The 21,261-nt window shown below is 37.4% G+C and overlaps 1 protein-coding gene across 50 annotated transcripts in view; it reads right to left on the reverse strand.

Moving 5' to 3' along the window:
• The window catches only part of ANK2 (ankyrin 2), a 381,284-nt gene that overhangs the window by 163,644 nt on the left and 196,379 nt on the right, over positions 1-21,261 (reverse strand). For 29 of the 50 annotated variants that reach the window (XM_069807790.1, XM_069806838.1, XM_069809097.1 and 26 more), the window contains exon 1: positions 7,006-7,155. The exons of the other annotated variants lie outside the window; for them this stretch is intronic. In XM_069807790.1, the coding sequence (XP_069663891.1) occupies positions 7,006-7,140 (135 nt within the window). In that variant the 5' untranslated portion in view covers positions 7,141-7,155. Of the gene's footprint in view, positions 1-7,005; positions 7,156-21,261 lie in introns of those variants that run through there. 50 annotated transcript variants of the gene reach the window in all.

Genomic DNA, 21,261 nt, shown 5'->3' on the forward strand with positions numbered 1-21,261 from the left:
TCCCAGACTTTATTGAAATAATGTTCATCTTCTGAAAGAAAAGAAACACAACAATGCTTTACTTTCAAAGCCACTTCCTTTGCTTATAAAAATGTATGTTTCCCTCCTGTTAATTTACTGGAAGACATGAAGGAAGATAGAGTAAATCACAGATCTTAAAGAAATTTCAGTATCCAAATTCCTGGATGAACAACATGCCCAATTTTCTTATTTCAAAAAAGTATTTTTATCACACAGCTTTTCTCATTCAAGCTCGTATAGGCATTTCAGATCTAATTCATTCTGCTATGTACCTTTGGTTGTGTAGAATTTGTTAATAAACAGTTGAACTGAAAAGCCCACAATTCTAAAACAGCACTCTTAACTAAACATCTCTTCCTCATAATCTAAAGCATCTTCTCATCCAGGAACAAGACACAACTCACCTTACAATAAATTAACCTTTTTTTTAAGCAATGAGAAGCTGAATCACAAAAACTGTGAAGTGTAAAGAGGAAGACAAGCTTTCAGAGACAGAGATCCCTAGCAAGTTAGAAATTCTCTACCAAGATGTAGCTAATAGCATCTAGCAATTAATTGTTTTAATCTCAGGGGTCTATCTCTCTAGGTCGATGATGATGGTTATAAATCAAAAAAAATAAAAATATTCTTTTAAGTAGATATTATGCACCTGAATAATTTAAGGCACTTTAAGTATTTAGGCCAATTAATCATAGAATGTCACGAAGGAGACAGAGAAGTCGGCACCACTTTTACTGGCACGGAGCTAGAACTGCGGCTGGAGTTGCCCTCACCATTATGCTGCATACAGTATGGACACGGGCCCAAACTTTGGCATAAAGACTATTGCTATTTACAGATAAAGTATTGTGTAATAACAAGACGGTGAAATAGCTACAAGAAAAGAAAAAGCTTTTGTGATATACACTGCATATGACCCAGGATTAAAACATTCAGTGATTTCAAATCAAAACTAGCTTGTGCATATTTAAACACAGAAAATGATTGCCTGACACAGAAACCTGTGATGGAGTCGACTGGATTCAGAAGTGACCCCTTCAGTATGTCCTGTGTTCCTCAGAATTAATATTCTCTCACGAGATCTACTAAGGAATGTGTAGGAGCCAAAATTATACAGTGCCAAAGTAGGTGGGAAGACTAATGTTGTTTGTGTTTACTATACATACTGGTAAAAGCTTTCTTATGTCAGACAAAGAAGCTGCAACCCAAAGGAGACAGAGTGTGCAACAACATTCAAGACTTGAGTGTCCTTGAGAAATTAATTTCATTGCTATAACTGGAGATGGAAAGAGCCATTGCAAAAAAGAAGCTAAGAAAATAAAAGTAGGTTGAGGAACACATTGATATATGCACATTATAAAATAACAAATGTATTGTAATTCCAACATGGTTTAGTAACTGTTGAATTGAAAGACTTTTTGCAGTAATTTTAATATTTGCATATGACAGTTTTGTAGCGGTTTCATGTCTTACTATGAAGGCTACTCTCAGAAAGCTGCATTTAATATTTAGAAAGTTTCTTACTGCTGTTGCACTACCCCAACAAACATATATTTTTGAGTAACATAAGGAGGAGAAAACAATGCCTAGCTAACAGCTTTATCTGAATACCAGTTCCTGCTACAAGATCGCTCCAGACAGACACAACTGAAAGTTATTACATGCTTACGGACCCTTGTAATTTTTACTAATGGAAAAGCCAGGCTTCAACTAGTCTGTCTTTTGATATTGATGGGAAAATTCCCAATTATTCATAAGGTATGACTTTCATTTTATGCTGGTTGTTACATTTCAACACCTTTGACTCTTTTGCCAACCCCTCCTTGAAATTCCAGAGCTTGTAGGATACCAGCCATCCAGCCACCCTTTTCTTTCTACTGGAATGTACAAATGCCCAGTCAGTTTTGCTTTGTTTTTAACCAGGAGAAGAATAAAGGGCTACGTTTGGCAAAACACTTCAAACACTTCAAAATTCTTATGACATCTTTAGGTCCAATCGATCTCAAATTAAACAGGTTTAAGTTATTTGCTAAAGGATGGATTTAAATACACTTAACTGTGTTCCTGAGTTTGGGCCAATATTAGCAAATACAGCAGCAGCAAAAGAGGAAGAGAAAACTAATGTAAAATCAACCCTTACTTGAGCCAAGAAGCAAATATCTTCTATAAACCCTTTATGATACTTAGCTGTCACAGACATCTGTAGGAGTCCTCCCACTACGTTCATTAATTTGACATACTGGACTCGCTGCCAGCTGACTTTTATTATGTCAATGAAGGATTTGTGAGAACTGAGGCAAAACGGCATAGTCCTCTATGAAAAAGAATAGAATAAAAGTCTCTTGCCCAGCTGCATGTTCCTTCCAAAAACAGTATTTGAAATGATAGAAGTTATTTTAATCCATACTGATTTTAAAATAGAAAGTAACATCAGTAATTAGGTTCTAATCCAGAACAGCACTTCAGTACTAGCTGAACTTCAGGCATGTGTAATCCCTCATGTCCCACTGGGCTATTCACGTTCTCAAAAACAAACATTTCAGTATAAGTCCCAGCTTGGAAACAATGTGTGCAAGTCTGAATTATAGTCATCAGTGTGAATCTAAAAAATAGAATCTCAAAAGCGCCTGGAAAACATGGCCTGGATTTTTTAAAAAAGAAGGAAGAGTAAAAAAAAAAAACCAAACCCCCAGACCAAAACCCAAGGTATATGGGTTTAAAGAATGAAAGTTTTTGCCATAGTCTGAGTAATCATAAAAACTAGAAAAATCTTCATGTCTTTTACTAAGACTTTTAAACTACTCTAAAAATAGAAATGAATAAATCCTATTGTTTAATGGGAAAATTTCCTGTGCTGGATTTTGAGTGAAACTATCATTTAGTCATTTCCTGAAACAACACACACATTTACTAAAGTTTCTTAAATACTGATACGAAACCAAGATTTCCACTAAAGGAACTGAATAATATTAAAGGAAGGAAAACTATTTAGGATCATCTGTATGCCATATATCGAGATTTTGAGGTGTTAGTAACAACTTTAGAACTTGGCAGGCATTTAAATGGTTTCCATAGCAAGTTTCCATTACTAATGATGTTCCTAAATAAAGAGATAATAATGCTAGAACACCTCTAGAAAGAATTAGGATGCCATTCCGAGCATATCTAGCAGAATAATAACTGGGCTTAACAAAAACATATCCTGTGATAAAATTTATAACAGACTGTTGACAGATAATTCTATCACTCTTGTTAATTTTTCATCCCCTTCCATCCCTTGTCCTTTCGTCAAGGGGACATTCTCTAATAAGAGAAATGTGCTAACACCATCAGTGCTAAAAATCAAGCCGATTGCTCATTGATTCAAACTTACAGGTACCACAAACAGAAAAGAACTATTTCGTGTTTCTTGGAGATGGACTAAAATAGATGCAAACAAAAAGGGTGTTACTGAAATGCAGCAGTTTCTAATTCAATGCCAGTTCTGCCAGCAAGACTCATCATAACAACCTTACTTGTACAGAAAGGTAAAACAGATACTGAAGCAGTAAATGAAGAATTTTGAACTTTGCCCATTGTGGGAAGAAATCATGTTTCATTTAGGGATTTTTTTTTTTTTTCTTTTTCTTTTAGGATTCATACAAATAGCATCGTAGCCAGCACAGATAATTTCCCTTTCTCTCTTCACATTAATTTATCCCCAATCAACTGGGGAATTACAACTGAAGCACATCTAAACCACACAAAACCCTTCTCTTCATTAACTGTGACATTTGCCATTTGTATATTGGTCATAATATTAAGCACTTGTCATTTCCCCTTAATTCCCAGCTGAACACTACCTATAAAACAAAACTCCCATTAATCCTGGGCCTAAATTTCAAACAATTCAGCTCTGGGCAGCAGAGAGGAACCAGTTTCATCCAATTTCACCTGTATAAAAGCTACACCTCTAATTCAAGCAGGCCACAGAGGCTCCCTATGGCATCAAGTATTAATAATAATGAAAAGGGATACTTCCTAAAAGCAGTTTATCCCACTTCAAGGTACGTGTCTAAAATACACAGAATGAATAGCTCTTTGGCTGCATTTTGCACTGCCTGTAAGCCCCCGTTTTAGAAGACTGTAACACATGGCTCTGGCCTGCTTAAGTATTTAAAACCTTCTAGTTTCACTCCCAGGCACTCACTCACATTTGCTGTAGTAATGGGAGTGAAAGGCACTGGTTGGACCATGAATCCTACACTCTGCAAACACAGATATTTCCCAAGTTTTTGCAAATTGCTTATCACTTCTCAGCATCGCTGCTTCACAGTCGGCTCCCTATATTGACTCTCCCGCGGTCTTGTACAATGACATAAAAGTCCACATTGCCAAATCCACTACCTTGAGCAGGGAGAGAAAACTCCTCCTCTGAATGATGCAGTAGGAGTTTAGAATGATCCTGTCCTGAAACTCAGAGAGCAGTCTGTCCTAGGTTGTCTGAAATACAACATGATCCAGCACTACAAAGCAAGACTAGATCATATACTTTCAAGAGCCAATATAAAACTAATTAAATAACCAAGTAAAGAGGAAGACTCATGTACAGTGAATGCGACAAACCTCAGTGTTTTGTCATCTGAGATGTCTTTGTTTCAGCACATCAAAAAAAAAAGTAATTAAATCTACAATACAGGATTATGAAGTAGTTTTGGGGTTTTTTTAATGCTGCAGTTATTTCAAATATAAACTCAGTATCAAAATTGTACTCCCCATTTGAGAAAGTTATTTGGCATCCTATAGACAATTCGGGATAGTCAAACCAACACATTCCTGATTTCTTCAGCAAGACAGACATGAAGCAGCAGACTGTATTTTATTTTAGTTTCGAAAAGATTAAATTATGCAAAGCAATTCTGCCATTTGAGTTGGCTGAACACCAACTGAATTATTCTGAACCTTGCAGCTTGATATGAGATTCAGAGAGTCATCATATTCAGCTTGATGTGGCACCCTTTTTAATAAACCAAGACAGTGAGTGTGGCTACAGCTATATAAAACTATAGGAAATGTATAGCTAACAGAGTATTGTGCTGGATACTATATTCTTGTTTGGGGAAAAAAAAACAATATACAATTTCTCCCTTCAGGACAAAACTTCGCTGACATTTCTAATTCACAGACATCTTTTTTTCTTTTAACATTTTGGTAAGGAATCAAAATAATAATTATAATGAGAGACTGTAAACCTTCTTAGGGATATAGAGCAATTTTCCTTTGTAATCCTCCAAGCACTGTAACATCTGAATCAAGGCAGATATTCTAAAGCAACTCTGTCAGTCCCTACCAGAGCCATATAAAACCAAGATCTTACGATTAAATGTACCAATTACATTATCAAAGTGCCTGATCTCTGCCTGCTATGAAAAGCTCTAAGTATCCAGGGGAAAAAAAAAAAAAAAAAAAAGAAAAAAAACCTCAAAGATCACATGCTGCTCGATTTGGCTCACTCCTGCCTCCTCAAAGACCTGACCTTACGCAGAAGGGCAGCTTGGAGACTGTACATTCAGAGAGAACTGTTACAGAGTTTGCTTATTTGTGTCACAGGGAACCTCCTTACATTTGCAAACAGCTTCAGGCCACTCACCTTAAGGGAAATATGATAATGCCAGAAACAAGAAAAGAAATCCACATATTCAGCAATGGAAGCAGACCTGTGTCCTGCGCCCCCCAGCCCCGGGAAGTCCTGTGCTTGCATTATCCCTCCCCCTGACTGCATGTTTCCCATCACAAATGTTGGAGCTTATTTGTTAATTCAACCAAAAACTGCTTGGTGGGAGAAAAAAAATCGTCTGAAAGCTCAGAGAAATTGTTTAATATCATGTTTTAGCTCAAAGAATGTTTTGTTTCTGAAGAACTGGTCCAACTGTGTTGTCAGTGAAATAAGCAATAGAACTGGTCAGAAAATTTCAGCCAAAAAGATTTCCTACCAGAAAACCAAGACAGCATCAAAATTATTTTCTAGGACAAAGCGAGCTGCTTGTGAGCTGCTGCTGGGAGTGCCTCCGGTCTCCTCTTCCCTTACGAACACTGTAACTCATCTCAACTACATTTCCTATAATGCATTGCAGCAATTCACGCCAGTGCAAGGCATAATATTGACCTGAGAACAATTTTATTTTAGATCAACATGGGAGAACATAATATTTGGATATATCGACATTCAAGGTTTTCTGATCTTCCTGTTCTGGCAGAAATTTTGACACTACCTCCTTTCATTGCAAATTTTGAATGAAATAACCATTTAGTTATGAATTTCCAAACTGAGGAAGAAAAAAAAGGAGGAAAAAAAAAAAGACAAAAGAGGCACTTCATTTGCCATAGACATTATACAAGTATTCAAAGCAGTGATTTTCTTCTGGTTTGCAGACCAAATGCTGACATTACTGTTATAATCACTTACTGCATGCCTAACTCTCAAGTCCTGCAGTCATCAGCATGACCCCCTTGCGTGTGCCCGGTCCCACTCACTGTAACCCTCATCTGCATAAAGATCTGTGAGGCTCTGTCTCTACTGCAAACACAGAAAATAATATCATGTACTGGACAGACAACAGCTTATAAAAATGTTACCGAGTTCAAGTTTTGAGAATGATCGATGCAGGATCATTTATAGTAGTCGTGTAAACTAGGATAATTAATTACATCCATTCATTTGAAAGACTTGCTTCGCTGATGGTGTTCTCTCTCCTTATACCTAAACCTTTTGGTAGCTGACAACACTCATAAGCGACCACAGAGCTTAGTGACAGCTGCTTTTTAATTACAGTCAGTCACAATAGCAAAAGCAAAGCTTGAACCAGGACACATTTAGCAGGTCTCTTAATATTGCAAGCTATCAAGTAAAATTCAGGCCGAGCAGAGATCCTTTTCAAATCTAACATGCACAACCCTGATCTTAATTTTTCCCTTTGATTCCTGTTTTCTTCAGGCAAGACTTACCAGTGCCTCAGGATCTTTACTTTCTTCACTGTTGCATCCATAATAGTCAGGGGTTTTATCCAAATCCTGTATGTTCCCTTGTGTTCTTAAACCCTTATCTGAATGACAAGACTGGCAAATTGGTGCATTGCCCATATCAGTTCTTCTGCTAACTCCTACAAGTGGGATTGCCCTTGCGCCGCAGCGGGTGTCCAGTGCTCCCGAAGGACAGCCGACGATCCAGGAGGAGGATCCTGCCTGTGCTCCGCTCCCCGGCCACTCGTACCAGGCTCCCTTTCCCAAAGCCGTCCTGTGTCACGGAGAACCCGAAACCCCAGCAACTGCGGGCAGCAGTCGGTGACCATTTCCAATTCAGGCGCTGCCTGTCTATTTTTACACCTACCAGGCCAGCTATGCATGTAAATGGCGTTGGGGTGGGGGGGAACTGCTTTCCAGCATACAGCCAGCCTGCCTAGCACATAAAGTTAAAGTCCCACTGAGTGAAATGCCTCTACATGTGAGGGTTATTGAATTACCCAGTTGCATGCCTTTGAATGTTTTGATTTTTTCCTACTGCTCTCGGTCTCGCTCTGTTTAGATAAAGCACAAAATTTCAGAATGTTGCTAATGCCTTCTAAGTTTCTAAATCAAAAAGATGATTAATTCAAGTTGCATCTACTTGATATTTACAAATCAAGACAAAATGTATAAGGAGTAGAGATTTCATGACCATTTCATTCCTGTGATTCACATGGTATTTCATGTTCACGTAGATAATAACCGTGATGAGCTTGCTTTTGAATTGATATATCCCCCGGGTTTGATTGCAGAGGAGCTCAAATATATCTAAAAAGGACAACCTCTGATGCTAGGTCACTTCAGCTCTTGTCTATATCATGTCTGATCTTGTTTTGGGTTTTTATTGTTGTTTTGGTTTAGGATAGTGAGGGGTTTTTTAGCTAGGATAGTAATCATTAAAAAAACAAAACAAAACAAACAAAAAAATCAAACTAACAAACAAAAACCCACCAAAATTGAGAATAAGGACATTCCCTCAATGTTTGAGTTAGTAATCACGATTGTGCCCAGTAGGATAAAAATCATTTTGAGGATTGCATTTTGGAATCCCCCCATTATCCCAGAAGAGGCCCACTGCAGAATTAAAAAACCCGACCCAAACCAAAAAACCCACAAAGTTAGCTGAGAAATAATTAGCAGTTTTCAAATGCTTCAGGAACAGCTGGAGGTAACGGAGGTAATGGAGACAGACTGCCTGTCTGTAGGTAACAGAGTCCCATAGAATATATCACAATGCACATGCAACCCGTAAGTGGAACTGGGAATGTATTTGAAATATTAAGCCCCAAATTCCTCAGAAACAGAGATCCTCCACGAATTGTAACATCTAACCAGCATTTTTCTCTTTGGGGTTTCAAACTATTGGTCGTAGCGCAATACAAGTCAGCAGGCAGCAGTCTGTAGCATCCACTGTGTGTCCAAAGAAGGGTACTGAAGCTGGTGAAGGGTCTAAAGCACAAGTCTCATGAGGAGCGGCTGAGGGAAACTGGGATTGTTTAGCCTGGAGAAAAGAAGGCTGGGGGAGACCTGATCGCTCTCCACAACCACCTGAAAGGTCGCTGCGGCAAGGTGGGGGTGGGCCTCTTCTCCCAAGTAACAAGCAATAGGACAAGAGGAAATGGCGTTGAGTTGCGCCAGGGGAGGTTTAGACTGGGTATTAGGAAATATTTCTTCATGGGAAGGGTTGCCAAGCATTGGAACAGGCTGCCCAGGGAAGTGGTTGAGTCACCATCCCAGGAGATATTTAAAAGACGTGTAGATGTAGCACTTAGGGACACAGTTTAGTGGTGGACTTGGCAGTGCTAGGTTCAGGGTTGGACTCAATATCATCTTAAAGGTCTTTTCCAACCTAAACAACGCTATGATTCCTACTGACCTCTACCCAGTTACCCTGCACAGCAGTGCCAGTTATAATCAGAGAGAGCAAGCCCTCCCCAGCGCCCTTTTAAGGATTATTAATTGGTATAGGGTTCTCTTCTGTGTTAATTACTGTGAGGTAAGTTTAAAATAGCTGTATAATTTTTCCTTCACTGATGAATGCTCCAGGATAGCATCATTCAGGTCCTTTGAAAAGCCTCAGGTGCTATGATGTGTAACAAGTATGAATACATGCTGGACAGATACATGCACAAAATAGTTAAATTCATTGTTGCTTTTGGTTATGTGATTATATACTTGTACCGAACTGAATGAAACCTGAACTACAAAACGACCCCAACAACAACATTTCTGCCAGAAATTGGCAAATACAAGGGATGGAATGTTTAATCTTACATTCAGACAGCCTGAACTTCAAATATAAAATGACTAATGAACAAGTACAGGCTTCAGCTCATATTCAAATTAGACATTATAATAATAAAATATAACATGCACACACACAACTTCTTAGCTATGGGCAGGTTCAGATACAAGCTGACCATACTGAGAATGACCATAGCCCCCACCATTGCAACTGCATTTGACATTTGGTTCCCACAATGCTGAAAGTGGCCACTGCCTTTAATTGACACCAACGACGTCTCAGAAATTTTCACGCAAGGCTAGCCTTCCCGTAATCAACTGACACTGATTTTCTTCAGTTCTTCCAAGGCACTACCCTATGACAGTATTGCCACAACTTCTTCATGTAAAAATAAAAGGATGCAAGAAGGAATCCCACCAAATGCTTGACTCGACCAAAGTTCATATAACCAACATGTTTCAACATAAACTGGAACTAAAAATCCTGGGATAGAGCAATCTATTTAATGTGAAATGAACTTGCTAGAAAACATAGAAGAGAGTGAAACAAGGCACCAGCTCAAGGGCAAAGGGTGGCAAAAACCCAGTAGCATGCATTCCTTTGAAATAATGCTTGCAGAAAGCAACAATCTGTGTAGACATCTGATGGAGAGCAATGGATAAGCTTTCTGCCAGAGCCTTTTAACAATATTACTGTTGTTTGTCAAAATGGTTCAAAGTCATTAGGGCAAATTACTCAGAAAGCAAACATGTTCATGTTTTGCCAAACTTGGTTAGGACACCATATTCTAACAAAGTATATGTTTTATGATGTAGGATTCAAAGCCTTTGTTGAGGAACGTGCTGCAGTATCTTTGTAAGTTCCCATGCTCTTTTTTGCTGTTGTTGTTTGGGCTGCAAATCTATCCCTTCAGGCAGCAGTGAAGAAACCAAAACACAAAGGCATGGTTTTCAAGCATGAAACTTGTACCAAAGCATCTTAGTCCTCCTCTCTGTACAGCAAAGTCAGAGCCTGCTCTGTGTTACACTGCCAGAACTGCTCTGAAGTCCGCAGCCTCGCGTCTCTTCACAGGGGAGCAGAAGTTTTTAAAGAACCTCCTGCAAGTAATTCACTGAATCCACTTGTTTTCCCAAATTTTAATACACCCTTTACTCCTCAGCAGCGCAACAGACCTTTTTGCAACACTAACTCCAAACTTTAATTACTCTCTTAACTAGAAAGCCTTGAGAAACACTTTCAAGTGCCTGATAATAAAGAGAGCGGAGTATCTCATATACTATACTTAAGCATTGATGCTAGGACAGCAAGCAGCTGACTGAGAGAGGACCCCTCTTGTCCCCCAAAATGTTGATACTATAGAAGAAACATGAGAAGAACTCAGCAGCCCACAAACCCACCTTTTGGCTCCAGTCTATGCCTTGCACTCATGGTTTAAACATGTACAGAACCCTCAACGCTTTTGTGGAGGAAAAAAAAAAAATCACGCTGTGCTTTTTGAGTGTTTAAGTTTGCCACAATACTTGTGATAAGTGCAAACTGGTTCATTCATCCTGGCAGGTTTTCCCCAACGTTAGCCTTGTAAAATGGCAGCGTTAACTGTGTCAGGTTTTTCATTTTTTAAGAGAAATATTCTGGTAATGTGCTTCTATCAGAAACTCCATTCTTCCCACTCCCTTGCTTTCCTAAGTCAGATCCTAGTTATCCATCCACACGTCCAACTTTCCTTGCTCCTGGCCAATAAACTTTTGAGTTTTTACACATTGAATTCTGTCTGATATCGAGAAAATGGGGAACAAATCAAAGAACTGTGGTACTATTTAGAGCAACCAAGGGACTTGCCTAGTTCATTTGTTGGAAATTGTCATAATACTACTCTCTGCTTCACCACAATTTTGGAACACGCCTCTTTCTCTTGGCATCATTCTTATGCGATGTGGTGGCTCATTGTAACACTTTCATTAGCTATTGCTTGAGAGAGAATTCCATCCCTATGGAGAATTTTCTCCTGACAACTTTTGCACTTGTGTACCCCCCAAATAATGCAAAGTGATCAGAATTCACAAAAAAATGCAGACCAGCAAGCTCCACATCCTTGGTAAAGATCATTACTAATATAATGGGCTCTCTGCAAAAAATAGAGAACCGTATGAAGATTATCAGCTGCCTTCTGTATTTCAAATCAGGCTATAGGCTTTGGGAAACATTCTGGTTTCATCACCTGAACTCTTTCTAAGCCTGCAGCATTTAGATTATCAGCTTTTCAGCAACAAAAAGCCAGTACACAAAACAACAGAGAAAGCCCTTAGCAGACTTGTGGGAATTGTATCTCGCAAGATCTTTTCCATTAAGCACAGCAAAACATATCTTCAAATTTCATGCAATCAGCCATTAAGTACATTTGCAGGAGTCTTATTTGGTTACATTTTATACTTCTTTGAACAGTTTTCCTAATCTTGACATTTAGAAGAGATACAGCTGTGGATAAAATTAAATACAGTTGAGTAAAGATACTCATTTTTAAACTTGACCAGAATGCCCCCACATTTGGTTTTTGGCTTGGTTGGGTTTTTTGTTTGTTTGTTTGTTTTTGACAGAAGTGAGGTCTAGCATGTAATATAATGCCTGTTCTGAACAGCATCAGACGTTTTATAAATATTTTTCTCAGCTATGTACCTGGCTTGGTTTAAATGTTAGCATGAGACAACTTCTGACAAAAAAACTACGACCTCCTTCGGCCAGCAAACACCAGCATGTACTTGTGATTCTTGTTATGGTCTGGTTTATTTCCAGTTTGCCATACCTAAAAATATTGAACCTAGCCAAAGGATGAAATACAGATGTAAAACACTTGCAAAGTCCTGTAAATTACAAGTTGAAAACAAACCCCAAAAATAAACACAGACAGAATTGCCTGAGACCATACAAAACACTAAGTGAAAAAATAAGAAGTCATACCATCCAAAAGATGAATGTTACAAGACAAAAGAATATTGAAAGAAATTGTTTTGCATGTGTAACATTGCACTTTTATCATACTTACGCATATACTATGCTTCTTAATGACACCAAGGATAAAAATAAGTATATCGTGATTATAGTGTCATCACCAACAAGAACTTACTCTCCTAATTACAGTATTTCTTCTGTCACCAGTTTCTGTTTCCACATTTCCAAAGATTCTTGTAGTAAAGTGGAGTCATTGCTAAATACTTGGACTTTCCCACTACTGGCCATCAAGAAAAACAGTGCAATACAAAACCACAGATTTGTTGCTACTTGCAAATTCTCAACTAAGACCTGCTGCTATGCAGCAACAAAAGCAAAACTGCTCTGCTGCTACGAAGAATGCTTCTTTATCCTGTTTTGCCATTACTGTTAAAGCTGTTTGTCAGTAGAGGTTTCAATTATGTCCTAGTGTAGCACAGTAGCTAAAATAACAATTCAGGAGGTACTGTAAAAACATTTAGTGCTGCAAAATAAAAGACAAAAGGGGAAAATGAAGAAAGAGAGAGAGTTCCAAGTATTGAGACAAATCACAACCTATATACAGTTAGTGACATAAATCCCCAAATTTATTTTGAAATCTTTCCCCAAAGAGGTTATTTCCTACTACATTTTTATGGTCAAACATAGTAATTAAAAAAAAAAAAAAAAGAAAAGACAGAGAGAGAGAAAGAGAGAGAGAGAAAAGAGTGTACTGGGACCTATATATTTCTAGGAGATTTCCTGAACTTTGAAGTGCTTCCTAAATGCAAAGTCTTTCACTCTTAGGGATTCTTCTATGGGAAGGTCAAGTACAACATGGTTCACTTGTTTCTGGCAATTATCTTGGGTCTGATCTTAAGCTCACGCAGATTATAAAGTCTGATGATTTATGGCTTTATAACATTTATGCCCCCTTTATGTTTTACAATAACAACACTGATGCAATCATTATTTCCCAAAAATTCAGCCTTTTCTTTCTTCTCATATCTACCATATGTCAGTCACACAGGCCACAACAAATAATTCCTGAAACCTGAGCAGCCTTTATAAAAGGGCAGTTGTCTGCTACAGAGGACCTAGCAGCAAATCCTTCTCAGCTTAAATAATTTGAGTCCAATCAATTGCAAAAATCTATTCTGAGCCATTTTGAAGAGGACAAATCACTTCAGTGTGCTTTAGATGGTGAATCATTCAACACATTAAGCATAACAATCCTCTCCGGACAGCAACAAAGAGCTCTTAATCCAAGTAGTACCGTGTATCTTTTTGCATTCCTATGAGAATGAGCAAACAGATAACCTGGTTTTTAATCATCACAGCTACAGATCCTGCAGTACTGAAGGGGCACAGGTGTGACAGAATCGGGAAAGATTGTTTCATGGGTAAGAAAGTTTAAAACAAAGATTTATATAATATACACAATTTTTAAAAAGCTATACAATCTCTGTTATTCTGAAATATTTATGGCTCCCTGGTGAATCTACAGGGACCTTTCTCCAAACGCAAGCCACTTGACCCTCCAACATTCTGCAAATAAAACATACAGGGAACAAAAAAACCTTAAGAAACAAAAGAAAAATGCAAGTGTAGACAGTTCAAATTCAAACATACAGCATACTGCCTGATATACTCTTCATATACTGGTTAGAGTGTAAGCAAGTGCAAAAGGTAACCTTCTTATTCCAGTATTCATAGTGTTTAAATATGTAATCTATAGAAATCACAGTCAGTATTTCTTTTCTTTCTCAGCCCTGCTTCAGTCTTCCACTTTCCAAAGAGAAATACTCGTCAGAAATGAAACGTATGTGGTAACATCAAACACTGAATAACACGCAGGAACTATTACAAGGATTGCTGACTAATCACAAAACTAGCAAAATTCGTGGCTGACTTTAAAAGTCTGGGTCAAACCAGTGGAAGAAGTATTCAATATAAGTTTATCGGCTGGTCTTCATCTATTTAATTTGCTGACCACTGTTTTCTCAAGCAAGGGCAGAGAAACCCGTAGGACTGTATGGGCAGTTCTTCAGCTGGAATCTAAGCACAACTGTTAATTATTAAATTAATACCTGCTTGATTTCAACTCAAATGCAGAACCATGTTGTTCTTGTGGACTTGTATCTTTGCCACCCTTGTTTTGCAGAAGTACTTTTAATGCATAGCAATATTTGTATTTGCTGATATATATGGAAAAGTAGTTGTGTTATAAAATCACAGCTCTTCGCTAAATTAAAAAAATGCATGCATATGCTATTCAGCATAAACATGGTATATGCAGGAAATAACAGAAAGCCACAAATGCATTCGCAGTATTTGGCCAATATAGAGAAGCATTTAGATCAATTTAGTTGCATGAGCCCAACTTCGCTTTGATTAACACTGTGGGATCTTATTAGAAGCAGTGATCTAAGAACAGTGATGCAGCAAAGTTTTCGCTGCACCAAAATGTGAATCTCAGGGTAAAGGGATAATCAAGAATGTAGTTCAGAGCCACCCGTGCCAACACAACTATAAAGTATATTATCACTTCTTGCACCTAAAACAGCTTTTTTTTTTTTTTTTTTCTTCTCAACAAGGGTGAAACTTTTTTGAGAACTTCATGTTTTTATACCCCCCTGTGGCAGTAAGCTCTAATTGGTACCTATTTGTCTCAGACAGTTCACTCTAAATCTAATTCAAACATCTGGCTCTTGATTAGCTCTAATTTTTGTTCCTTAACACAGATAGGATACTAATTCTGCCTGAAGCCATCTTGTAAGGTTTTGTGAAGCTCTCTCAATCACAATTTGGAATATCAAGTAAGGCCTCAATCCTCTTCTCAAAGATAATCATCCTACCTTCCCTTTTTAATACATCAGCAGGAGTTCACTGCTGACTCTCTGAAAATTCCAGTCTCTTAAGTCCTTGTTCCTGAAATACGGAAGGAAGAGAAACCGTCCCACTACAGACCACTGTACCACTCCGTTGCCTTCCCCCTGAATTCACCATATGGTTACTCCCATTGCATTAGGAGAAACGTTGCACTGACCCTTTTCTTACATGCTTCTGAAGGTCTCGCTTCTGTCGGATTTCTTACAAATTTTATACAACTTCCAAAGACAAAAATTCCATTTTTTCATGTAAAATCAGTTTGTTGGGGGAACATATATTGCATATATAACATATAAGAGATAGTATGTCTCATATATATACATAGGTATACAAGACACATAATAGAGTTTTCCACATGATGCATCTTTTGTTTTACTGTAGTTTAAAAGAATCAATTACTTCAATGAGGAATGAAAGGTAACAGTGTTAAATACATAATTCTTCCTTTACAAAAGATCTTGCCATTTGGTGACATTCACTAAAATGGACTTTATTCAAGCCAATGCCCAGCATTTATTGAAGTCTAAATGTTTTCCTGTCTAAATGTCAATTGTCCTTCTATTTTTTCTTTATGCAGCAGTAATATCTGCAATGCTGGTAACGGGAAGCGAGAGGTTAATCAATTATAATAAAACAGAGCAAAACAGCAATAAGAAAGAGACAAGGGTAACTGCTTTGCTCTGAGATTTACTATTTTGTTAATAAACCAATCTAACATGCAAGGAAGAGAGAGTGAAAATACTTAAAGTGCTGCATGTATATTAAAGAGCGCAGAGTCTTCCATCTGGAACACAAAGAAGTGCAGGTTCTGATACATTTTCTCATATTAAACATTGCTTTACACTGAAAAAAAACAGTACTGTTTTTAAAGAGATAATTTTTCTCCTTAAAAAGTTACCTTATCACAAGCTTCGAATATTTTTGCACTGAAACTTCAAACAGAAAAATGGTCTGTAGCTAACTTATCTTCCCTGGAGCTCTGTCCTAGGCAGGATGATGAAACCTACTTCTACTATAACATATGCAAAATGTCATAGCTGGTAATTGAAAGTTATAAGGTCTTATCAGACCTTTTGTGGAACTAGGGAAATAATTTTATTTTTTAAATGCTAAAAAAGAGCATAATTTATTTTAATATTAAATACATTTTTAAATTGTGCCTGTGTAAAACTATTCTTTCTAATTACTGCTTGAAATTACTGGGTAGAGAAGTACCCCCTTGTCTCAAAGGCAGCTGCTGTCTGGGCATACATTCTGGTAATAGAAAGATGTAGACTGAGGCCTTTGATACCTTAGAAATGCTCCAATAAATAGAAAACAGAATGCAGAAACACAGCTTTCAGTCTCACCTACCAGATTAAGTACAAAAAAGAAAACGCATCAGATGTAACGTATATGCAACTTTTTTTTCCATTTCTATATTTGTCAATTAAAGAAAAAAAAAAAGCACATTCTTAGGGAATCCTCAAAGAATGATACATTTTGGGTTAGCATTGTACCCCTGATTCTAGCTTTTACTCTCCCATAATAATGAATGGTTGCTGCTGTACATGATTGCATAGGTTCTTAAGTACCTACCAGTAGTTCATTCACCTGGTTTCTTTTTTTATTTTGCATCCTATGCCTGTCTATTTTCTCAGGGCCCATTAAATCCATCTGGTATAACAAGTGTTTCTATTAATCTGCATAAGAGAATACTTCTATCTTGAATGTTAAGCTATTTGTTTTAGTAAATTGCTCTTAAATTCAAAAAAAGTCTATCTAATGCCACTGAAAGAAAACTATACCTAATCCCCGCAATTCACACACTAATGAGTCAATGGACACTCATATATATACACACATATGCACACACATACACACGCACATTGAAAATATCAGTATCGATATTGAAAACAACCTGGCTGTGCAAAGTTGAACTATACCCATAAACCAGTGTTATTTTTCTATTCTGTAATATATATATATAGATAAAATAATATAAATAATATAATTATATAAAATTTTATATATATATATATATATATAAAAAATGTGTAATATAACCACACCACTAGCTACTTGAAGAAACACAACAGAATCCAGCATTACTGACTCCAAGTCTCTGGCTTTAACAAGTTGATAAGGCTTCGGTGCAGATCAAAAGACATCCTCTTTGGAGCAAACCCTAAAGGACTTATCTTTCCAATCTTTGAAGAAAGAGTGAGTCACGAAATGAAAAGTTATATGCTATACTCATCGCATGTCAACAAACTACTTGAAAGCTTGGTTTTGTATCACTCCTATCTAACATTTTTTCTTTCCCCACACTGAAGTAGTTAGTAATAGATGATAAATAAAAGATGACAATCTTCCAAAAGCAATTCTCTACTATCAAACGTGTTTTAACAGAGTAGAATCAAGAATTTTGGTTTCTGCATGCAAACAATTTGTGCCTTATAGTTATATAAATCATCCCAACGAGGGGCAGAATAGTATGAAAAACAAATAAGTATGCCATGTAACTGAATAAACTTTCATTATTGCAACCATATACACAGTTCTAAATATACATTTTGAGATCTTGCGATTGAAAACACATCTTCACATGCCACCCAGGGAAAAAAACAACCAACCTCCATACAATTAATAGAAACACCAAAGGACATACTGAAAAGCATATCATCTGTAACCAAGTCTTCATCAAAGAAATTCTGTGGTAATTCTGAATTATGCATAGATTTAAAATTGTGAGAGTGAGACTGATTATGAACAACTGACAAAAGACAAAGCAAATTCTTGTGTACTGTAGTCTCTCAGGACTATTAAAAACAGTAGTGTCTATAAATTAAAGAGAGCCAAAGGCGGCACAATGACAAAACCGACAAGTTTCTTTCCAGAGAAGTCTTTAGAATGCTGTAAAACTTTCTTCAGTTGCCATTCATAATTCACGATGCTGCAACACGCACAACATTAATGGTGCCCATACTCTTGTGACTATTGAACATGAGGCAAAATATCCAAGGTTTTAAGAACAACTTCGCATTCTTATGAGAAATAAACACGTAAGAAAGAGACAATCAAATACATATTAGTTTTGTAGTTAAGGCATTAGCAAATACAGGTAAGCATGGATTTAAGACAACTCCTTTCACCAAAAAAAACCCCCACCCTGCTAAAAGCCAACACCACAAAATTCTGAACTAATAAAGAAGAACTACTTAACAGGTACCCTGCAGTTCAGTAACAGCATCTAGTAGATGGGATTCACACAAAAAGCATCCTCATGGAGCAATAAAACCCCAAATGCCAATACTACATTTAATATGATGAAGATTTATTAAGCAGACCCCTGTTTAACTGTGGTGGCAGCCTCTATAGAAGGACACTATATAAAGGAAATAGTCTATGATGATCCTATTTAATGTACTTTCAAAATTCTTCTCTTTCTCTAGGGATCGTCTTGCTACAAAAAGTAATAGGTTTTGACGTACAGGTTTGTAAGTTGTATTGCAAACATGAGTTACCCCCCTTGTCCGCCTAGAGATTCTACTATCTGATGAACAGTCATCTGCCTTGCTTGGAAGCCATAAGCTATGTAGGGGAACGCGCAGCCTCTTCTTCCTGAAAGGGTACACACAAGATCTGGATTCTCTCAAAACCCAATAGTTCAATTTTAGAAAAAACATAATTACAACAGAAACAAAATTAGAAGCAAGTAACTCTATTACTGTCAATTAAAATGAACAGGAAAAAAAAGTCAAACATACAAAAAAACCCAGTGAGTTTTACTGCCAGCAAGAAACAGAAAAATTTACAAAATGACCTTTCACAAAGCCTGTCTTTTTCATTCAAAATGAAAACCTCTTATGGCAAGGAAAGTGCTAGTAGCATTTTAAATTCTATATTACATTCCAACTCTAATATTTAATCATTACCAAATAAGTTATGTTACTGAATTATCCTATATAACCTACAGCGTCCCCAAGAATCGGGGAGACCCTTAGCAATGACCCCTCTCCCACCCACCTCTAACGAAGTCCCACGATTCCAACATGCAAGTGGATGGAGTCAGGGTAGGCAGCACAACTTGCATGAAGCAACAGCAAGTTACGTCCCTCATGACATCCAGCAGTCCTCCATTTTGGAGCATCTTTTCACATCTGTATTACTTCTCTCCAGCCCTGTTGTGTCACTATTATAGCTCATTTATTTGGACTTCATGGCCAAACACCAAGATTTGGCCCAGAAGCAATTACAAGATGGAAATAGGTCACAAGCCTCCACAAACCACTCCCCTCTCTAACGCCTTCTCTCAACACTGGTTTTCCAGCTTTTCTGACAGCATCTTTCTAACACCAAATGGGAGACACACACAAAATCTCAATTACCTGCAGTAGAAAATGAATACGTTTCCAATTAGGTAAGTGCAGTTGTTAATAGGCAGGCTCAGAAATAGATTCCAATTTACCCGGGCCTGACTCCTGTTACCCTGCCTTTCAGAGAGCAGCACTTCTTCATACAACCAACCTGAGCAGGGAAGTCCTATGGACTTGTTTATTTAAGTGCTTATCAACAGAAAAAAATATTGCTAAACTGGTCCTTCGCCTGTCCAATACTGGCTAAAAAAATAAGTTGGTATTGTGCTTTATAATGTTCCTTGCTACCTGAGATTACAATAAATTAAAATAAACAAATAAAGAGGAGAAAACAAGATTCCCGTCTCACTTGAAGCAACTCCCTATTTTGTGGAATACTGCACTAAACTTATTCTTTCCTATGAGACTTGACTTGTACCTTCAGGAACTCAATCCAGATAATCTTTCAGAAGAAAAGCAAAATAAGTTCTATATTTGAGGTATAAATTACTTTAAATCAGTAGTATAATAATTGATATCAACACTGATAAAGTGAAACAGTAGATGCAAACATTTCTACAAATTTTGACAAGTCACTGCCAGATTTCTGGTAAAGCGGCTATTTTTCTAAGCAAAATGTCTCATAGAAGTTAAAAGCAATAAGTATTTATAATCATTCTAACATAATCGTAATACTTGCCTTAGTATTATTAATTGTATGGCAAAGTAAGTACGATTATTTTCATTTTACATACACAGAAGGTGAACTTCAGCCAGGTTCAGACCTCACCATGAGGTCATGAAGGAGGTCACTGACAAAGCCGCCGGTCCCAGGTCTTCATCAGACAGACTACAACCCCCACTTGAATTTGCATTTTACATTCAGAATAAGTAAAAATAACAGGGAAAAAAAAAATTTACATTGCAGGCTAAACAATAGCCAAAGAAAACCAGATAAGTAAAAGTACGTATATTATGCAACAATACTCTAAACCAAACTGATTTTCTGTAATAAAATACTTGAAGAGGCTAACGTTTCCCAGTCAAAATTAATATTAAGTGAAAGACCTCAGATCCTACATGAGACTCCTGAACAGTCCTACCGCATTCAAAGTGACAAAGGAAATTCTTTTTTTATTACTGCAAAGATGACTCATTTATGGGAGGATATCAACACCACATACAAGGGAAGCAGCTGTCTGATTAAACGAATATTTGGCTATTCTTATCCATTCTCTATAAGCCTGCTCCGGCACCCACTGAAGTCAACGCGATCTTTGCCTTTGGATTGCAACAGGATCAGTTTATCCCTGGCCAGGCGGTCCGCTCTCAGTCATTGCTCCAACTCCCTCTTGCACTAAAGGACTGTCAAGGACAAAAATCAAAGAAGGAAAACCCCGTGGCAGTTCTGTCACCCAGATTCTCTTCAACCTGTGGCATTGTCGATCAATGGTCAGGCATCCTCAGTCCTCCTGGAAGCAGTGAGGACATCAACATTTCTGTCTATGCTGGGTGTTTCCAATACACGCTTTTTTTCTTTTCTTCCCTCCCCAGTTACATTACATGTACTATTTCTAACAGCACATTTTAAATCAGAGAATTTTGTCCCCTTTTACTTAAGCTCCCTCCGTAAGCTATATAGTACAAAATGAAGTCACATATTCATCACAAGGGAGAATATGCCACTTCTAGCACAGTATGAGGCAAACCTTCAATTCTATAATGCAGAATATTTTATGTGGAAGAATAGGAGAAAACGCA

This window comes from Haliaeetus albicilla, chromosome 1, assembly GCF_947461875.1.
Source record: "Haliaeetus albicilla chromosome 1, bHalAlb1.1, whole genome shotgun sequence".
NCBI classification, from domain to species: domain Eukaryota; kingdom Metazoa; phylum Chordata; class Aves; order Accipitriformes; family Accipitridae; genus Haliaeetus; species Haliaeetus albicilla.